This window comes from Eptesicus fuscus, chromosome 21, assembly GCF_027574615.1.
Source record: "Eptesicus fuscus isolate TK198812 chromosome 21, DD_ASM_mEF_20220401, whole genome shotgun sequence".
Classification (NCBI taxonomy): Eukaryota; Metazoa; Chordata; class Mammalia; order Chiroptera; family Vespertilionidae; genus Eptesicus; species Eptesicus fuscus.
The window spans coordinates 44309982-44327575 of NC_072493.1; the positions used below are offsets into that span (position 1 = coordinate 44309982).

A 17594-nucleotide genomic window follows, 5' to 3' on the forward strand; every position below is an offset into this window, starting at 1 on the left:
CACAGATACAAGGGCAGAATATTATCCTCAGGCACATGCCAGGGATTGCAACGAACATTTTAAGGCATATTTTAAAAATCAAATTTAATATGAAAAATATCTATGAGGAACCTCATATTCCAGCTGTGTGTGTGTATGTGTTTAATTTTTTCTTCATTTAAGAAGGGAAGGGAGATGGAGAGAGAGATAGAAACGTCAATGAGAGAGAATCACTGTACGGCTGCCTCCTGCACGCCTCCTGGGGATGGAGCCTGCAACCTGGGCATGTGCCCTTGACTGGAATTCAACCTCAGACTCTTAAGTCCGCAGGCCTACGCTCGATCCACTGAGCCAAACCAACTAGTTCGGTATTCCAGTTTCAGATAAAGACTGGGTCATTACAGTGCTGTTCTGAACCACATAGAAGCCCAAAGCAAATGGATAGTCCAGTCCATTCTGGTTGCTGTTTGTTGAAAATTCTGAATATTTTGCTCATCATGGATTATGTTTTAAATATTTCATTGGAATATGATCTATCCTGGTCACTGAGCTTTTGGTGTGCCCTTAAAGCTTGTGCTTGTAGCCCATGCCTCACTGCCCTGCCCCATAGTCCCAGCCCCATTTCCCAACCCCAGTTTCTATCCTTCAGCTTTGTGCCCACCCCCAAGGCCACGCAGGCCCCCATGGGCTCCCATCCTGACCTGGGCAGAGAACTTAGGAGAGAGAGCCAGGAAAGTGGGACTGGTAAGGTGTGAGGGAAGGCTCAGCACCAGGGTCAGGCCTTGGGACACTGGATGGAGTGAGAGACAGGCCTGGACTGAGAGGAAGCAGGACCCAGGGCAGGGGAGGAGGGACTCACTATGCAGGTGGAGGAGAATCCGTCGAGGGCAACAGCACAGATCATGTACTTTTTCAACATGGTAGGATAAAACACCTTGCATTCCTGGTAGGAGATGGGGCTGACATTCGAGCACATGAGCTCTGATGAAAATGTTGCTCCTGGAGAAGTTAGGGGGTGGGGGGGAGTCAGAGGCTTTGTCAGGTGGACCTGTGGGTGCTGAGGTAAAACAATGGGGATCCTGGACATGGAATGAGGAGGAGCCGGGTGACCCAGTACGATGGATATGAAAAGAGCCCTATTTCTTGGACTCACGGGTCGTTGGAAGGAAGGGACTTGTGTCTGAACTCCTGGGTTTGAACGTACTGTGCAGAGTGGCCCTCTTCTAGCACACCTGCCCCACTCCAACTCTCAGGGTCCTGGAGTTCAGGTGAACCCAGCTCTGGGGTTACCTTACCTGCATTTGCTGTTATCTGGAACCCTGGAGGCAGCTCAAGCCATATGCCCGCACTCTACCTCCACCCTCATTCCTGAGGCAAGGTCAGCGGGTTGGCCCCAGCAGGTTCTAGCTCCACCATCCCTAGTGGCAGCTCTACCAATGGAAGGAAGAGGAGCTGGCATTGAGGGACACCTCCTGGGTAGAGGGGGCTGGGGACCAAGTCTCCTTTATCTGAGGGAGAAGGCATCGGAGGCCAAGACTCCTGGGTCTGAGGGTGGAAGCAACTGAGGGCCTGGACACTTGGCTCTGCATGATGTGGTGACAGGGGTTCTTAACTCCTGGGTCTGTGGGATAGAGGTCTGGGATCTGAGGATTATGGAACTGGGGGAGGCATGTCTAAATGTCAGGCATTCTGGGTCTGACCGTGCAGGGCCTGTTAGTCTGGCTTCCTGGGTCTGTGAATGCAAGTGTTGTGGGGTCTGGAACCTTGGATCTCTCCCCTGTATCTGCGGCGTGAGGAAGAAGGGAGCTGGGACCTTGGTGACTGGGGTCACAGAGGCGGCCTCACCTTCAACCATGGTGGTGATGCCCCAGCCAGCGACAGTACAGTTTGACCCAAGGTCTTTGCACCTGGACGGTAGGTTGATTTTCTTCACATTGCGTGAGAGCCTGGCCGGGCTGCTCAGCTTCACGAGCATGATGTCATGATCATCGGTGCGGTTGTCATACCATGGGTGGACGAAGGACTCTGTAGCGTTGATTTTCCGGGCACGCCTCCCAACCAGAAGATCACTGCCCATTTGCACAATATAATCACTTAAAAAAAAAAAAAAGGAACATTCAGATGGAGACACTGTGATTGAGAGCAGGGTACAAAGATGCAGAGTTAGGGGAACAGAAGCCCAGAGAGAGAGAGAGAGAGAGAGAGAGAGAGAGAGAGAGAGAGAGAGAGAAAGAATCATAGAGAGACAAGGAGTTGAGGTGGCTCCCCTGTCCCGTACCTCATGTGGCAGTGGGCTACGGTGAGCACCCACTGCTGGTTGATCAGCACACCTGCACACTGCAATGTATTGTTGTGATACAGGGCCACCAGCCAGGGATGGGAGCCTCTTGGACATACAACTCCATTAATAATCCTTTCCCCGTTGCCATGGGCTGGAAGGAGACATGGAGAAAACATGGGTAGCAGGCATCAGGGGAGGGCTGAGTCCAGAGTAGATGAATTCCCAGAGACCATGATGGAGAAAGACACACAGACAAGGAGGCATGGAGAAGGGCAGAGACAGGTACGGAACACAGGACAGAGACAGCTGCAGACGGAGACGGAGAGAGATGGGGGAGCCTATTCAGAAACCCAGGGCAGCAGCTGGCCTGGAGGCCACCCCAGCATCTGATGAAGGAGACACGGAGGGCGGGAAGCAGCCTGGAGGGCACCCGGAGCCCAGGAGTCAGGAGGGAGCAGGAAGGAAGGGGCCACAGCCCAGGGGTCGAGTCTCCATGGGAGGAAGCTGCTGCAGGGGAGGGTCCTGACTCAGGGGCTCCTTGGAGAAAGAGGGCCCTGGAGAGGGGAGGTGGGGGACTGTGAGGCCCAGGAGTAAGGTCAGGACTCCCAGGCTGGTCCTCACCTTCTTGTCCAGCAGATCCCGGTGCTAAGGACAGCAGTAGGAGCAGCAGGGTTGAGAGAAGGGGACCTGCCATGTGTCCTGTCTGAGCCGCTGTGGCTGCCACAGAGTAATGGCCTCTTCTGCTGGGGCTGGAAAGACAGAGAGTTCAGGAGCGGGACTCCTGGTCACCAGGTCTCTTCTCTTCACTCAGACCCAGGAACCCCAGTCTGCATCCCCCTCCTCCCTCAGACTCAGAAGTCCAGGCTAGAGACACCCTTCTATGCAGATGCACCTAGGGATCGGGCTTTCTGTCCCTCCCCATTTATAATTGAAAGCCTTTCTGTTCTTCCCCATTTATAATTCTATGTCCCAAGTGCCTTTTAGGTAAAAGACCCAAAACCCCAGCCCTCCGACCCCTTCTTCTCACAACTAGATTTTGGCCGTCTAGTGCTCTGCCCTCAAGAGCAAGAGTCGGCTGTCCATGCAGACACACCTGCCCCACCCCAAATGGGATTTCCTCTCACCTGCAGTGGGTCTGATCTGGTGTGGTCTTCAGACTGGGTTGAAATTCAACTGTGTCCAGCCCTGTGCAGAGTGGCCCTCTTATAGCACACCTGCTGCACTCTAACTCTCAGGGTCCTAGAGTTCAGGTGACCCCACCTCTGGGGTTTCCTTACCTGCATTTCCTCTTATCTGGAACCCTGGAGGCAGCTCAAGCCACATGCCCGCACTCTACCTCCACCCTCATTCCTGAGGCCAGGTCAGGGGCTTGGCCCCAGCACGTTTCAGCTCCACCATCCCTGGTGGCAGCTACGAAGGGTGAGACCAGGTACTAGCGTTGAGGGGCAGGACCAGGAGTCAAGGACCTACCTGCATGGCTCAGGATGGACTGTGCCCTGGGTCCTCCACTGTGGCCAATTTTCTTGCCCTCTGCCCTTCAGGGGGTGGAACTAACACCGTAACTCTGAGCAGCTGTGGGAACTTGTCAGGCTGAATCCCAGACGTGTCTTTGAGCCTGAACCCAACCATAATATTGGGCTATGAATCTAAAGAGAAGGCTTTCCTAACTCCACCTACTAAATATGTACTGTTTTTCACTTATTATACTTTGATTTCTATACATAGTATGTATATCTAACAAAAATGTCTGAGCATTATCTAATGGGACATTTTATTTACTCTATAAAAAGTCTTGAACAGCCCTAGCCGGTTTGGCTCAGTGGATAGAACGTTGGCCTGCAGACCAAAGGTTTCAGAGTTCGATTCTGGTCAAGGGCATGTACCTTGGTTGCAGGCTCCTCCCCAGCCATGCCCCTGATCAGGGTTCGTGCAAGAAGCAACCATTCCATGTGTCACTCTCACATCCTTGTTTCTCTCTGTCTTTTCCTCTCACTTCCACTATCCCTCAAAATCCATGGAAAAACATCCTCGGATGAGAACTAACCAAAAGAGACAATTTTTATTTAAATTTTAAAAATGAATTTTAAAAGTCTTGGACAATTGTTTCTCTTAGAATGCTTAATCCTTCCTTTATTCTATTGTATAATTTTCTACACTATAACTTTATCCTGAATTATCTGACTCTTCCACATTGAAGTCCCTTTGAATCACTTTCATTATAATGAGGGTGGGATGAATTTCTTTGATTTTCATCCTTGCTCATTGTATTCATTCATGAAGTACCTACTGAGCATTTACTCTGATCCAGAATCGGTTCTGGCCTCTGAGGGCACAGCATCCACAAAACAGCAAAATTCCATCACAAAGCCCCTCATTCCAGTGGGTGGAGACCTTGAGTAAAGAGGCAGAACTTCACATTTCTGGTATTTTTATGTGGCAGGAAGTGCTATGGAGAACAATAAGACCAGAGGAGGACTAGGGAATTATTTGTTCCCTTTGATCTCAGCAACCCCTGCAGTTTAATATTGGGAAAGGGGGTTGGAAAGACCCCAGGTGAAGAGGACACTTGGATACAATCTTGTAGGAGGTGGTAGATGCATTCAGGTACATATTTGGGATCAGTGAGACCTAGGTAGAGTGATGGGCAGGTGAGAAGAGGACAGGGACCTAGAATGTTCTAGCAGGGAAGACGTTTTTATTGGAGCTGAATGAATCAGAGGGAGAAGGGTGGGCAGTGGGTTCAGAGGCCTCACAGGATTTGGAACACACAGGGATTGAGGACCGAGATAGGACTTTGGCATTTGCATTGAGTAACACAGGAACCATTGTCAGATGACTACTAGACAGCTGATTCCTAATCATGAAATTGACCCTCACTTCTAACTCAGACACCAAAGTATGTTTCATGCCTTAGTGTGAGTCCACTTGTTATCTCAATTCAGATCTTTAATGCAGTTCTACCTCGGTCCCACAAGTTGACCATCATGGACATTGTTGCCTACCCAACATGCACTCCTTCTGCCATTTGTCAGAACCTTCATTTAGTTTGGACAACCTGCTATGCTCATTGTGACTGCAACTGAGCTTTACTGCACCAAGCACAGGTGGGCCCATTTCTGCTGCCCAGGGACTGGTTTATAAATAAACATGTGATACAATGTTGACCAATGAGGAGTGAGGGAAACCCAACTGGGCTACTTTAGGGAACTGCTCTCTTCTTCCATAACTGAGACAAGAGAAGAGTTCACCTTGACTCTGTTAGACAGTGTCCCTTCTGGGTGTAAATTCTGGAAGTGAGGCAGCCCTCCTGGAACTGGGGAGGCAAGTGGCCGGGGGATAGAGCCATAGCTCTGTGGATGGTCAAACAGAGAGAAAGTGATGGTGATAGTCAGTATCTTTAATGAGGTTGCTGAGCTGGTGAATTAATGCTCAGTGGAGCCCTTCATCTGACGTCACCTGCAGGTTTCCTTTCTGGTTTAAAGTTTCTGTGTTGTTGTTGCTCCCATTGGCAAAGTCTTTTTTATAAGACCTCGACGTCATGTTCAGATTTCATTGCAAGTCTAGCATTTGATCCCAAACCATCAATTCCAAATCTAATTCCAAGCTGAATCTCCATGTGGAATCCAAATTAACCAACAAACCTTACCCTATCTCTAGTGGCAGCTCTTCTTACCATCCCTGATATTTCATTATAGCACTTAACTCTATATCATGTTTTGTTTTATATGCATTTCTTCATTGTCTATTTCTCACACCTAGACTGTGACTGCATAAAGATAGGGACTCATACAGTACAGCACCTGGAGACTGTCAGATCCTCATAAGTAAGAGTAGAATTAATGGCTGAAAGTGAATTTACCTTTCCTTTTAGCCTGTGAGCCAAAGGATTGAGGGGAAAAACCTTTATCTGGCACCTTTGTAAGCCACAAGTTATATTATATGCTCACATCTCATTTAATCTTCACAACAGCTTTTGGGAAGGGGGGCTGGATACAGTGAACTTTATTTTTTATTTATTTTTTAAAATATATTTTTCTTGATTTTAGAGAGGAAGGGAGAGGGAAAGAGATAGAAACATCAATGATGAGAGAAAATCATTGATTGCCTGCCTAATGCAGGCCCTCTACTGGGGATCAAGCCTGCAAACCAGGCATGTGCTCTTGACTGGAATCGAACCTGCGACCATTCATTCCACAGGCAGAAGCTCTCTCCACTGAGCCAGTGAACCTTACTATGTATGACAGAACAATATCTCAAGGAACAAGTACCAGACTGCCTGTGGATGGAGTCGTCGGTGCGTTCTTCCTTTTGTTTCCTGTTCTGTGCCTGTGCACTTCTACCACCTGAAAAATACAGGTGGGGACCTCTGAGGAGCCAAGGGTGGGGAGAGGAGACCTTCACAGAGAAAGGTGGGAAGGGAAAATGTAACTGATTTTGAACCCTAACTCTGCCTCCTGGCCGCTCTGATACAGTGGCGTGTTTCTGTCCATTTCCTAGCCCTCAGTTTTCCCCACCCATAAAATTAGAGAGAGAGAGAGAGAGAGAATGCCTACTTCACCAGAGTGCAAAGGGATGTGCAAGTGGTTCTGAGCATGTCACAGGTCACAAACTAGGAGAGAGGGAGGTTTTCAGAAAGGTCAGTGTTGGCATGCAGACAGGACACAGGAGTAAGAGAGGGAACAATGGGGGTGGAAACTGGGTTAGGTGGGCTCCTGTTCTCACAGAATTGGGGGAAGGGGCCTCAGGAAGAGGGAAGAGAGGGAGAAATGGGGAGTCCCCTGTGCTCAGAGCCTGGCAAGGTCTCCAGATCCCCGGTCTCCTGGGCTCCCTGGGCAACCACACTGCAGACCCTGCTGACTGACGGATTGGCTCCCCAAAGATGCACCCCTCCCACCCGTATTTCTAGATTTTCTCCCACAAGCCCCTTCTGGTCACCATGATCTTTCCTTTTCACATCTGACCCCTCCTTTGAGTCTCCTTTAACCCCAACTAAGCACCTACATATTGAAGAAATTGTGAAGACACCAATATTCTACAGAGAGGAAACCAAGAGCCCTCCTCTCACAAAGTCCAGGAGTCCAGGCTCCCAATCCCTCCTCCCTCAGACCCAGGGGTCCAGGACCCCAGCCCCTCCTCCTTCAGACCCAGGCATCCAAGCCTGTAGCCCCTCCTCCCTCAGACTCAGGGGTCCAGGCCTCCACTCCTCCTCCCTCAGACCCAGAACTCCGGGCCCCCATCTCTCCTCCCTCAGACCCAGAACTCCAGGCCCCCAGCCCCTTCCTTCAGACCTGAGAGGTTTGGTACCCAGACCACTTCTTTTTCTTCTTTCTCAGACCCAGGCGTTCAAACCCCAAGGTCACTCATATCTCTGACCCAGGGGCCTGGAACCCAATAACCTTCTCTCCCAAACCCCAAATTCTGAACTTCCATCCTTTCCTTCTCAGACACAAAACTGTGGACCCTCCAGTCCCTTCCTAATGCAAACCCAAGAGTCAAAGCCCACAGGCCTCTCCTCACTCAACCCAGGACATTGGTCCCCAAGACACTCCTCTCTCAGACAAGAAGTTCTGGCCCCGATCCCACACATCCCTCAGACCCAAGAGTTCAAGCCTCCAGACCCCTCTTCCCTCAGACACAAGAGTCCTGTCCCCTGGACTCATCCTTTCTCTTCATCAGTGACAATTTAGAAAATATATGGGTTTGGAGACACCATGTGCCTCGCCAGCATGGGGGCGGTGAAGGATTGAGAAAAGGCAGACAAGAGAATGAAAGCTGGGTCTCAGTGGGACACTGTCCTCTATGATGGAGAGCTAGCGACAGCGCCATGGACTACAAGCCGTGTCTTTATTTTATAGCCAGATGCCACGAGGCAAAGTAAGGGCATGGTCAAGATGTTTACAACATTTTCGTGGGTTTCGATCCTACTCAATTACATGCACCTGATCAAGCTTTGTTTACTTGAAACCTATATCACTCAGGCCCATGGGGCCACGTGTTCAGACCATAGGTTCAAGCTGACAACTACAGCTGTTGGCTATCATTGTGCTGGGGGGGCTCTGTCCTCCAAGCTGTGACTTGCACGTGGCTAGGAGAGGAATGTGCCCTCTCATTAGCCCGAGGCTTGAATCTGTCCAAACACTGTAGCCGCTCTCCATACACCTGTCTTCATGAAGCTCCATCCATATTCCCTCTCTCCAGCATGCCATCCCAAATCAATATTCAATCTCAAAAAATTTTAAAAATAACAAAACATGGCAGTTGCACTAACTCTGCCCGTAGAAGCCTGGTCATGCCTCCCCGCTCTTTTACAGAACTGTTCAGGTGGAATTCTTTGCAAGGAGATAGTCCACTTGTTGAAATTAAAAAATAAAATAAAATAAAGTGGGGAACAACCTAGGATTGGATACAATGAGCAATGGAGAGACGTGTGTTTCTTTTACAGGTGATGCAGGATGGGTAACATCTCACATAAATCATTTACCAGGTTCTTCTGATAAAAGATAACCATCAGGAGTGATGGGGTCCTCTCCTCTCAGTACCAGGGTGTTTGTCCCTGCAGCTCCGGAGAGAAGATCATCTGACGTTTAAAGTTGTTCTTGCCTTGACCAGTTTGGCTCAGTGGATAGAGCGTCCACCTGCGGACTCACGGGTCCTTGGTTCGATTCCAGTCAAGGGCATGTGCCTTGTTTGCGGGCACATCCCCAGTGGGGGGTGTGCAGGAGGCAGCTGATTGATGTTTCTATCTCATCAATGTTTCTAGCTCTCTCCTTCTGCCTTCCTTTATGGAAAAAATCAATAAAATATATTAAAGTTGTTCTTATTCCAGATGCACAAAACCAATGAATAGGTCTCACTCGAGGTAAGATTAACTAACCGATCATATAGGCGTTAGGACATGACTAGGCTTTTCTGTTCTCCTTTTCTCCTCCTCCTCCTCCTTCTCTTCCTCCTCCTCCTTCTCTTCCTCCTCCTCCTCCTCCTCCTCCTCCTCCTCCTCCTCCTCCTCCTTCTTCTTCTTCTTCTTCTTCTTCTTCTTCTTCTTCTTCTTCTCTCTCTCTCTCTCTCTCTCTCTCTCTCTCTCTCTCTCTCTCTCTCTCTCTCTGTCTCTTTCTCTGGATGGTGAAAACCGAGGGCTGGAACATGTAGAGGAACATGCTACTGTATCAGGGGGAGCAGGAGGCAGGGTGAGATTTCAAAATCAGTTTCATTTTCCTTTCCCACCTCCCTCTGTGTAGGTCTCCTCGCCCAACCATTGGCTCCTCAGAGGTCCCCAGCTGTATTTTTCAGGTTGTAGAGGTGCACATGCACAGAAATGAAAGGGAAGGAAGGAGGCACCTATGACTCCATGCACAGGCAGTTGGGTACATGCTCTTTATTCTGTGAATGTTTCATTTTACATAGTGAGGATCACACACACATACTTTTTTTTTCTTTTTTCCCCATTTAACATCAGATGTTATACACATTCTGATATGACACCAACAGTTCTGCATAATTATTATTTTTTAATATAGCTTATGGATTTTTTAAAGAGTAAGGGAGATGGATAGAGAGTTAGAAACATCGATGAGAAACACCGATCAGCTGCCTCTTGCACACACCCTACTGGGGATGTGCCCGCAACCAAGGTACATGCTCTTGACTGGAATCGAACCCAGGACCCTTCATTCCGCAGTCTGACCCTCTATCCACTGAGCCAAACCGGTCAGGGCTCTGCATAATTATTATCTTGAACAGCTTCATGAGTCTCCTGACCTACATCGCTTTGTTGCTGACATAAACCATTGAATAATTTGGGACACGTGCAGCGCTTCCACTGCTTTGCTATGACAAAGAGTGTTGTGATGAATTCAAACCTTGCCCACATTTCGGATTTACCAGAATTACTAGCTCAAAAGTGATGAATGAGACTCTGGATTCACCTTGCCTCACCTTCTGTCATAAAAATTGTAGCAGTTTACAGTTCTACTGGAGAATACTGCGGGTCTCCCTGCATCTTCACCAGCAACGACGGTTTTTTTGTGCTTTAGGTTGAGCTCATAGGTTTTTGCAAATTTTTATGTTTTATTAGAATGTTGTTGACGTTTTCATATGACTTTGAAAAAAATGATCAAGTCAAGTGTGGCTGCAAGTCATGGATGTCTTTATTTCTGGGAAGTTCCAGTTCAGGGCATAGGGATGGAGGATGAAAGCATGGAGAGATTAGGAATTGGTTTTCATGGTACCAGATATCCATTTGCGGTACATGCATAGGCGGGTGTATACCACTGGCTCAAAGGGCAGTGAACAAGGGTAATATCCGCCAGACACCAGGCCTTGCAGGGAACCTTCGCAAAACAGCGGGCTCCCGGAGTCACCCTGCAGAGGAGAGAGCAGATTAGCTTTGATTTCAAAATAAGCAGCAATGAGGTCCCACAGACCCCATGCTTATCAAGCCTTGATCCTGCCAGAACACAGCTTTCCACCCTGGCCAATGGGAAGAGACTCATTGTCTCTGCCGACCAATGGCAGAGCAGGAATGGATGCTATCATGGGGAGGACCAACCAGGTTTTCGGAAGACATTGGCTTGAGCCCTAGTCAATCACAGGCAGGGGGGCGGGGCTTCCAGGGTGTTAGAGCCCCATTTATTTGTCAATCCCCTGGGAGAGGAAGCATTACCTCCAGGGAATCCCTTGCATTTCCTTACCCAGGGATGGGGGACAGGGTAATCCTGGAAAGTAGGGGCGGGACCAATGGCCTAATTTACAGGATCTAGTGCAAAATAAAAGTATGGACCACCAGGTTCAAATATATGAAGTTTAAGAAAAGCGAGTGCATTAAACCAAATGCGGGAATGTCGCGAGTTTGCGACTCTGTGTCCCTGCACAGTTTGCAGAATTATGAATCAGACCCTCAGAAGGAGACAAGGGGGACCCCCCATTTTTAGGACATTCAACCCTGTCCCATCACCTCTCTTCCTAACACACACCATTTCACCACCCCTGAAAGCTGAGAGTGCACATGTGGGCAAAGATAGTGGGAGTACAAATAGGCAAAGGATGAAAGAGAAAGAGAGAAGGAAGGAGAGAAGAGAAAGGGAAGGATGAAGGAGACAGAGAAGCAGAATGCTGGGGGTAGGGAATGAGGCAGAGATGGAGAAAATAAAAAAAAATTGACAGAGGCAGGAGAGAGAGGAAGGGAGGGATGAAGGGAGGAAGAGAGAGATCGCAACAGAGAGAACACAGCAGAAATCAGGAAATGAAATGAGGTAGGAGGAACTAGCCGGTTTGGTTCAGTGGATAGAGCCTAGGCCTGCAGACTGAAGGGTCCCAGGTTCCATTCTGGCCAAGGGCACCTGCCTGGGTTGTGGGCTCAATCCCCAGTAGGGGGCATGCAGGAGGCAGCCAATCAATGATTCTCTCTCATCATTGATGTTTCTATCTCTCTCTCCCTCCCCTTCCTCTCTGCAATCAATAAAATATTAAAAATAAAAAGAAATGAGGTGTGAGGAGAAATGAGGGGAGACGGTCCTGAGAGACAGAGAGGAGGGTACAGAGATGAGGAAGGGGTGTGGGGGGAAGAGGAGGGGCTCATCCTTTCTTCAGAATTAGAACCAGATACACAGATACAAGCCCAGGACATTAGCCTTAGGCACATGCCAGGGATTGCAACGAACATTTTAAGGCAATTTTAAAAATCAAATTTAATATGAAAAATATCTATGAGGAACCTGGTATTCCAGGTGTGTGTGTGTGTGTGTGTGTGTGTGTGTGTGTGTGTGTGTGTGTGTGTATTTAATTTTTTCTTCATTTCAGAGAGGAAGGGAGAGGAGAGAGAGAGATAGAAACGTCAATGAGAGAGAATCATTGATCAAGCTGCCTCCTGCACGCCTCCTGGGGATGGAGCCTGCAACCTGGGCATGTGCCCTTGACTGGAATTCAACCTCGGACCCGTAAGTCTGCAGTCCTACGCTTGATCCACTGAGTCAAACCAGCTAGTGCGGTATTCCAGTTTCAGATAAAGACTGGGTCATGCCGAAACCGGTTTGGCTCAGTGGATAGAGCGTCTGCCTGCGGACTGAAAGGTCCCAGGTTCGATTCTGGTCAAGGGCATGTACATTGGTTGCGGGCACATCCCCGGTAGGGGGTGTGCAGGAGGCAGATGTTCGATGTTTCTCTCTCATCGATGTTTCTAGCTCTCTATCCCTCTCCCTTCCTCTCTGTAAAAAATCAATAAAATATATTTAAAAAAAAAAAAAAAAGACTGGGTCATTACAGTGCTGTTCTGAATCACATAGAAGCCTGAAGTAAATGGCAAATCCAGCCCATTCTGGTTGCTTTTTGTTGAAAATTCTGATGTTTTGCTCATCATGGATTAGGTTGTAAATATATAATTGGAATATGATCGATCTATCCTGGTCACTGAGCTTTTGGTGTGCCCTTAAAGCTTGTGCTTGTAGCCCATGCCTCACTGCCCTGCCCCATAGTCCCAGCCCCATTTCCCACCCCCAGTTTCTATCCTTCAGCTTTGTGCCCACCCACAAGGCCCCGCAGGCCCCCATGGGGTCCCACCATGACCTGGGCAGAGAACTTAGGAGAGAGAGCCAGGAAAGTGGGACTGGTAAGGTGTGAGGGAAGGCTCAGCAACAGAGTCAGGCCCTGGGACAGTAGATGAAGGGGGAGACAGGCCTGGACTGAGAGGAAGCAGGACCCAGGGCAGGCCAGGGAGGAGAGGACTCACTGTGCAGGGGTAGCCGAGCCCAAACGGGGGAGCAGCACAGATATTGTACTTTTTCAACACGGTAGGATAATACAACTTGCATTCCGGGTAGGTGGTGACGCTGACATCTGAGCACATGAGCTCTGATGAAATTGTTGCTCCTGGAGAAGTTGGCGGGGGAAAGGGGGGGGGGGAGTCAGAGGTTTGGTCAGGTGGACCTGTGAGTACTGAGGTAAAACAATGGGGACCGTGGACATGGAAGAAGGAGGAGCCGGGTGACTCAATACGATGGATATGAAAAGGGCCCTATTTCTTGGACTCCCGGGTCGTTGGAAGGAAGGGACTTGTGTCTGAACTCCTGGGTTTGAACGTACTGCGCAGAATGGCCCCCTTATAGCACAACTGCCCCACTCCAACTATTAGGGTCCTGGAATTAATGCGAACCCAGCTCTCGGGGTACCTTACCTGCATTTGCTTTTATCTGGAACCCCTGAGGCAGCTCAGGCCATATGCCCGCACTCTACCTCCACCCTATTCCTTAGGCCAGGTCAGCGAGTTGGCCCCAGCAGTTTCTAGCTCCACCATCTCTAGTGGCAGCTCTACCAATGGAAGGAAGAGGAGCTGGCATTGAGGGACACCTCCTGGGTAGAGGGGGCTGGGGACCAGGTTTCCTTTGTCTGAGGGAGAAGGCATCTGAAGACCAAGACCCCTGGGTCTGAGGGAGGAAGGGGCTAAGGGCCTGGGCACTTGGCTCTGCGTGAGGTGGTGACTGAGGTTCTAAAATCCTGGGTCTGTGGGATGGAGGCCTGGGATCCAAGGATTTGGGGATGGGGGAGGTATGTCTAAAGGTCAGGCTTTCTGGGTCTGACTGTGCAGGGCCTGGTAGTCTGGCTTCCTGGGTCTGTGGACGCACTTGTTTGGGGGGGTCTGGAACCTTGGATCTCTCCCCTGTATCTGCGGCATGAGGAAGAAGGGATCTGGGACCTTGGTGACTGGGTTCACAGAGGCAGCCTTACCTTCACCTACGGTGGTGATGCCCCAGCCAGAGACAGTACAGCTTGTCCCAGGGTCTTTGCAGCTGGACGGTAGGTTGATTGTCTGCACATTGTGCGAGAGCATGGCCGGGCTGCTCAGCTTCACAAGCATGATGTCATGATCATAAGTGATGTTGTTATACCGGTGGTGGATGAAGGACTCTGTAGCGTGGATCATCTGGGCATGCCCCCCAACCAGAAGATCACTGCCCATTTGCACAATATAATCGCTTAAAAAAAAAAAAAAGGCAACATTCAGAGGGAGACACTGTGATTGGGAGAGGGGTACAAAGATCCAGAGTTAGGGGAACTGAAGCCCAGAGAGAGAGAGAGAGAGAGAGAGAGAGAGAGAGAGGGAGAGAGAGAAAGAGACAAGGAATCAGAGAGAGACATGGAGTCTAGGTGGCTCCCCTGTCCCGTACCTCAGGTGGCAGTGGGCGACGGTGAGCACCCACTGCTGGTTGACCAGCACGCCTGCACAGTGGAATTCATTGTTGTCATACAGGGCCACCTGCCAGGGATGGGAGCCTCTTGGACAAACATCTGCAAAAATAATCCTTTCCCCGTTGCCTTGGGCTGGATGGAGACATGGAGAAAACATGGGGAGCAGGCATCAGGGGAGGGCTGAGTCCACAGTAGATGAATTCCCAGAGACAGTGATGGAGAGAGACACACAGACAGAGAGGCGTGGAGAAGGGCAGAGGCAGGCACGGAGCACAGGGCAGACAGCTGCAGACGGAGATGGAGAGAGACGGGGGAGCCTATTCAGAAACCCAGGGCAGCAGCTGGCCTAGAAGCCACCCCAGCATCTGATGAGAGAGACATGGAGGGCGGGAAGCAGCCTGGAGGGCACCCAGAGCCAAGGGGTCAGGAGGGAGCAGGAAGGAAGGGGCCACAGCCCAGGGGTCGAGTCTCCATGGGAGGAGGCTGCTGCAGGGGAGGGTTCTGACTCAGGGGCTCCTTGGAGAAGGGGCCCTGGAGAGGGGAGGTGGGGGACTGTGAGGCCCAGGGGTAAGGTCAGGAATCCCAGGCTGGTCCTCACCTTCTTGTCCAGCAGATCCCGGTGCTAAGGACAGCAGTAGGAGCAGCAGGGTTGGGAGAAGGGGACCTGCCATGTGTCCTGTGTGAGCCTCTGTGGCTGCCACAGAGGAACGGCCTCTTCTGCTGGGGCTGGAAAGACAGAGAGTTCAGGAGCGGGACTCCTAGTCTCCAGGTCCCTCCTCTTCGCTCAGACCCAGGAGCCCCAGTCTGCATCTCCCTCCTCCATCAGACCCAGGAGCGCAAGCCTTCACCTACCTCCTCCCTCAGACCTAGGAGCCCCAGTCTGCACCCACCTCCTCCCTCAGGCTCAGAGGTCCAGGCCAGAGACACCGTTCCATGCAGATGCACCTAGGGATCGGGCTTTCTGTCCCTCCCCATTTATAATCAAAAGCCTTTCTGTCCCTCCCCATTTATAATTCTATGTCCCAAGTTCCTTTTAGGTAAAAGACCCAAAACTCCAGCCCTCTAGCCCCTCCTTCTCACAAGCAGAAATTCGGGCCTTTACTGCTCTGCCCTCAAGAGCAAGAGTCGGCTGTCCATGCAGACACACCTGCTCCAACCCAAATCGGATTTCCTCTCACCTGCAGTGGGTCTGATCTGGTGTGGTCTTCAGACTGGGTTGAAATTCAACTGTGTCCAGCCCAGTGCAGAGTGGCCCTCTTATAGCACACCCGACCCCACTCCAACTCTCAGGGTCAGGGAGTTCAGGTGACCCCAGCTCTGGGGTTACCTTACCTGCATTTGCTCTTATCTGAAACCCCGGAGGCAGCTCAAGCCATATGCCCGCACTCTACCTCCACCCTCATTCCTGAGGCCAGGTCAGGGGCTTGGCCCCAGCACGTTCCAGCTCCAACATCCCTGGGGGCAGCTATGAAGGGTGTGACCAGGTACTGGCACTGAGGGGCAGGACCAGGAGTCAAGGACCTACCTTCAAGGCTCAGGATGGACTGTGCCCTGGGTCCTCCACTGTGGCCAATTTCCTTGCCCTCTGCCTCTCTCGGTGGTGGCCTGGAACTTACACCGTAACTCGGAGCAGCTTGTGGGAACTTGTCAGGCTGAATCCCAGATGTGTCTTTGAGCCTGAACCTGACCCTAATATTGGGCTATGAATCTAAAGGGAAGGCTTTCTTAACTCCACGTACTATATATGTACTGTTTTTCACTTATTATACTTTGATTTCTATACATAGTATGTATAGCTAACAAAAATGTCTGAACATTTTCTAATGGGACATTTTATTTACTCTATAAGAAGTCTTGAACAGCCCTAGCCGGTTTGGCTCAGTGGATAGAGCGTTGGCCTGAAGACCAAAGGGTTCCGAGTTCGATTCTGGTCAAGGACATGTACCTTGGTTGCCGGCTCTTCTCCGGCCCTGATCGGCTCCTGCAAGAGGCAACCAATCGGTATGTCTCTTTCACATCCTTGTTTCTCTCTGTCTTTCCCTCTCTCTTTCACTCTCCCTAAAAGTCCATGGAAAGACATCCTCAGATGAGAATTAACCAATAGACAAAAATTTTTTTTAATTTTAAAAATAAATTTTAAAAGCCTTGGACAATTGTTTCTCTTAGAATGCTTACTCCTTCCTTTATTCTATTGAATAACGTTCTACACTATAGCTTTATGGTGACTTATGTGACTCTTCCACATTGAAGTACCTTTGAATCGCTTTCATTATAATGAGGGTGGGATGAATTTCTCTGTATTTTCATCTTTGCTCATTGTATTCATTCATGAAGTATCTAGGGAGCATTTACTCTGATCCAGAATCTGTTCTGGCCTCTGAGGGCACAGCATCCACAAAACAGCAAAATTCCATCACAAAGACCCTCATTCCAGTGGGTGGAGACCTTGAGTAAAGAGACAGAACTTCACATTTCTGGTATTTTTATGTGGCAGGAAGTGCTATGGAGAACAATAAGACCAGAGGAGGACTAGGCAATTATTTGTTCTCTTTGATCTCAGCAACCCCTGCAGTTTAATATTGGGAAAGGTGGTTGGAAAGACCCCAGGTGAAGAGGACATTTGTATAAAATCTTGTAGGAGGTGGTAGATGGATTCATGTACATATTTGGGATCAGTGAGTCCTAGGCAGAGTGACAGAGAGGTGAGAAGAGGAGGGGGACCTAGAATGTTCTAGCAGGGAAGCCTTTTTTATTGGAGCTGAATGAATCAGAGGGAGGAGGGTGGGCGATGGTTTCAGAGGCCTTACAGGATTTGGAAGACACAGGGATTGAGGACCGAGATAGGACTTTGGCATTTGCATTGAGTAACACAGGAACCATTGTCAGATGACTACTAGACAGCTGATTCCTAATCGTGAAATTGACCCTCACTTCTAACTCAGACACCAAAATATGTTTCATGCCTTAGTGTGAGTCCACTTGTTATCTCAATTCAGATCTTTAATCCAATTCTGTCTCGGTCCCACAAGTTGACCATCATGGACATTGTTGTTGCCTACCCAACATGCACTCCTTCTGCCATTTGTCAGAACCTTGATTTAATTTGGAGACTTGCTATGCTCCTTGTGACTGCAACTGAGCTTTACTGCACCAAGCG

General features: G+C 49.6%; 2 protein-coding genes across 2 annotated transcripts; both read right to left on the reverse strand.

The window, feature by feature from the left end:
* Positions 1-754: 754 nt before the first annotated feature.
* On the reverse strand, positions 755-2954 carry LOC103297741 (kallikrein-7-like). The gene is made up of 5 exons (XM_054711147.1): positions 2882-2954; positions 2258-2411; positions 1825-2072; positions 839-975; positions 755-769 (listed from the first exon to the last, which is right to left on the reverse strand). The coding sequence occupies exons 1-5, from the start codon at positions 2952-2954 to the stop codon at positions 755-757; spliced, it is 627 nt and encodes a 208-aa protein (XP_054567122.1).
* Positions 2955-12754: 9800 nt separating this feature from the next.
* Positions 12755-15108, reverse strand: LOC129147789 (kallikrein-7-like). The gene is made up of 5 exons (XM_054711148.1): positions 15036-15108; positions 14416-14569; positions 13976-14223; positions 12981-13120; positions 12755-12829 (listed from the first exon to the last, which is right to left on the reverse strand). Exons 1-5 carry the CDS (start codon positions 15106-15108, stop codon positions 12755-12757), a joined length of 690 nt encoding a protein of 229 aa, XP_054567123.1.
* Positions 15109-17594: the final 2486 nt, after the last annotated feature.

Coding starts and splice junctions, on each gene's coding strand:
- LOC103297741 (XM_054711147.1), bottom strand. CDS start 2,954: ATGGCAGGTCCCCTTCTCTCAACCCTGCTGCTCCTACTGCTGTCCTTA. Junction 2,073..2,257: donor GTAGCCCACTGCCACATGAG/GTACGGGACAGG, acceptor TTTTTTTTTAAG/TGATTATATTGTGCAAATGG. Junction 976..1,824: donor CATCACCACCATGGTTGAAG/GTGAGGCCGCCT, acceptor CTTCTCCAGGAG/CAACATTTTCATCAGAGCTC.
- LOC129147789 (XM_054711148.1), bottom strand. CDS start 15,108: ATGGCAGGTCCCCTTCTCCCAACCCTGCTGCTCCTACTGCTGTCCTTA. Junction 14,224..14,415: donor GTCGCCCACTGCCACCTGAG/GTACGGGACAGG, acceptor TTTTTTTTTAAG/CGATTATATTGTGCAAATGG. Junction 12,830..12,980: donor GGCTCGGCTACCCCTGCACA/GTGAGTCCTCTC, acceptor CTCTCTCCTAAG/TTCTCTGCCCAGGTCATGGT.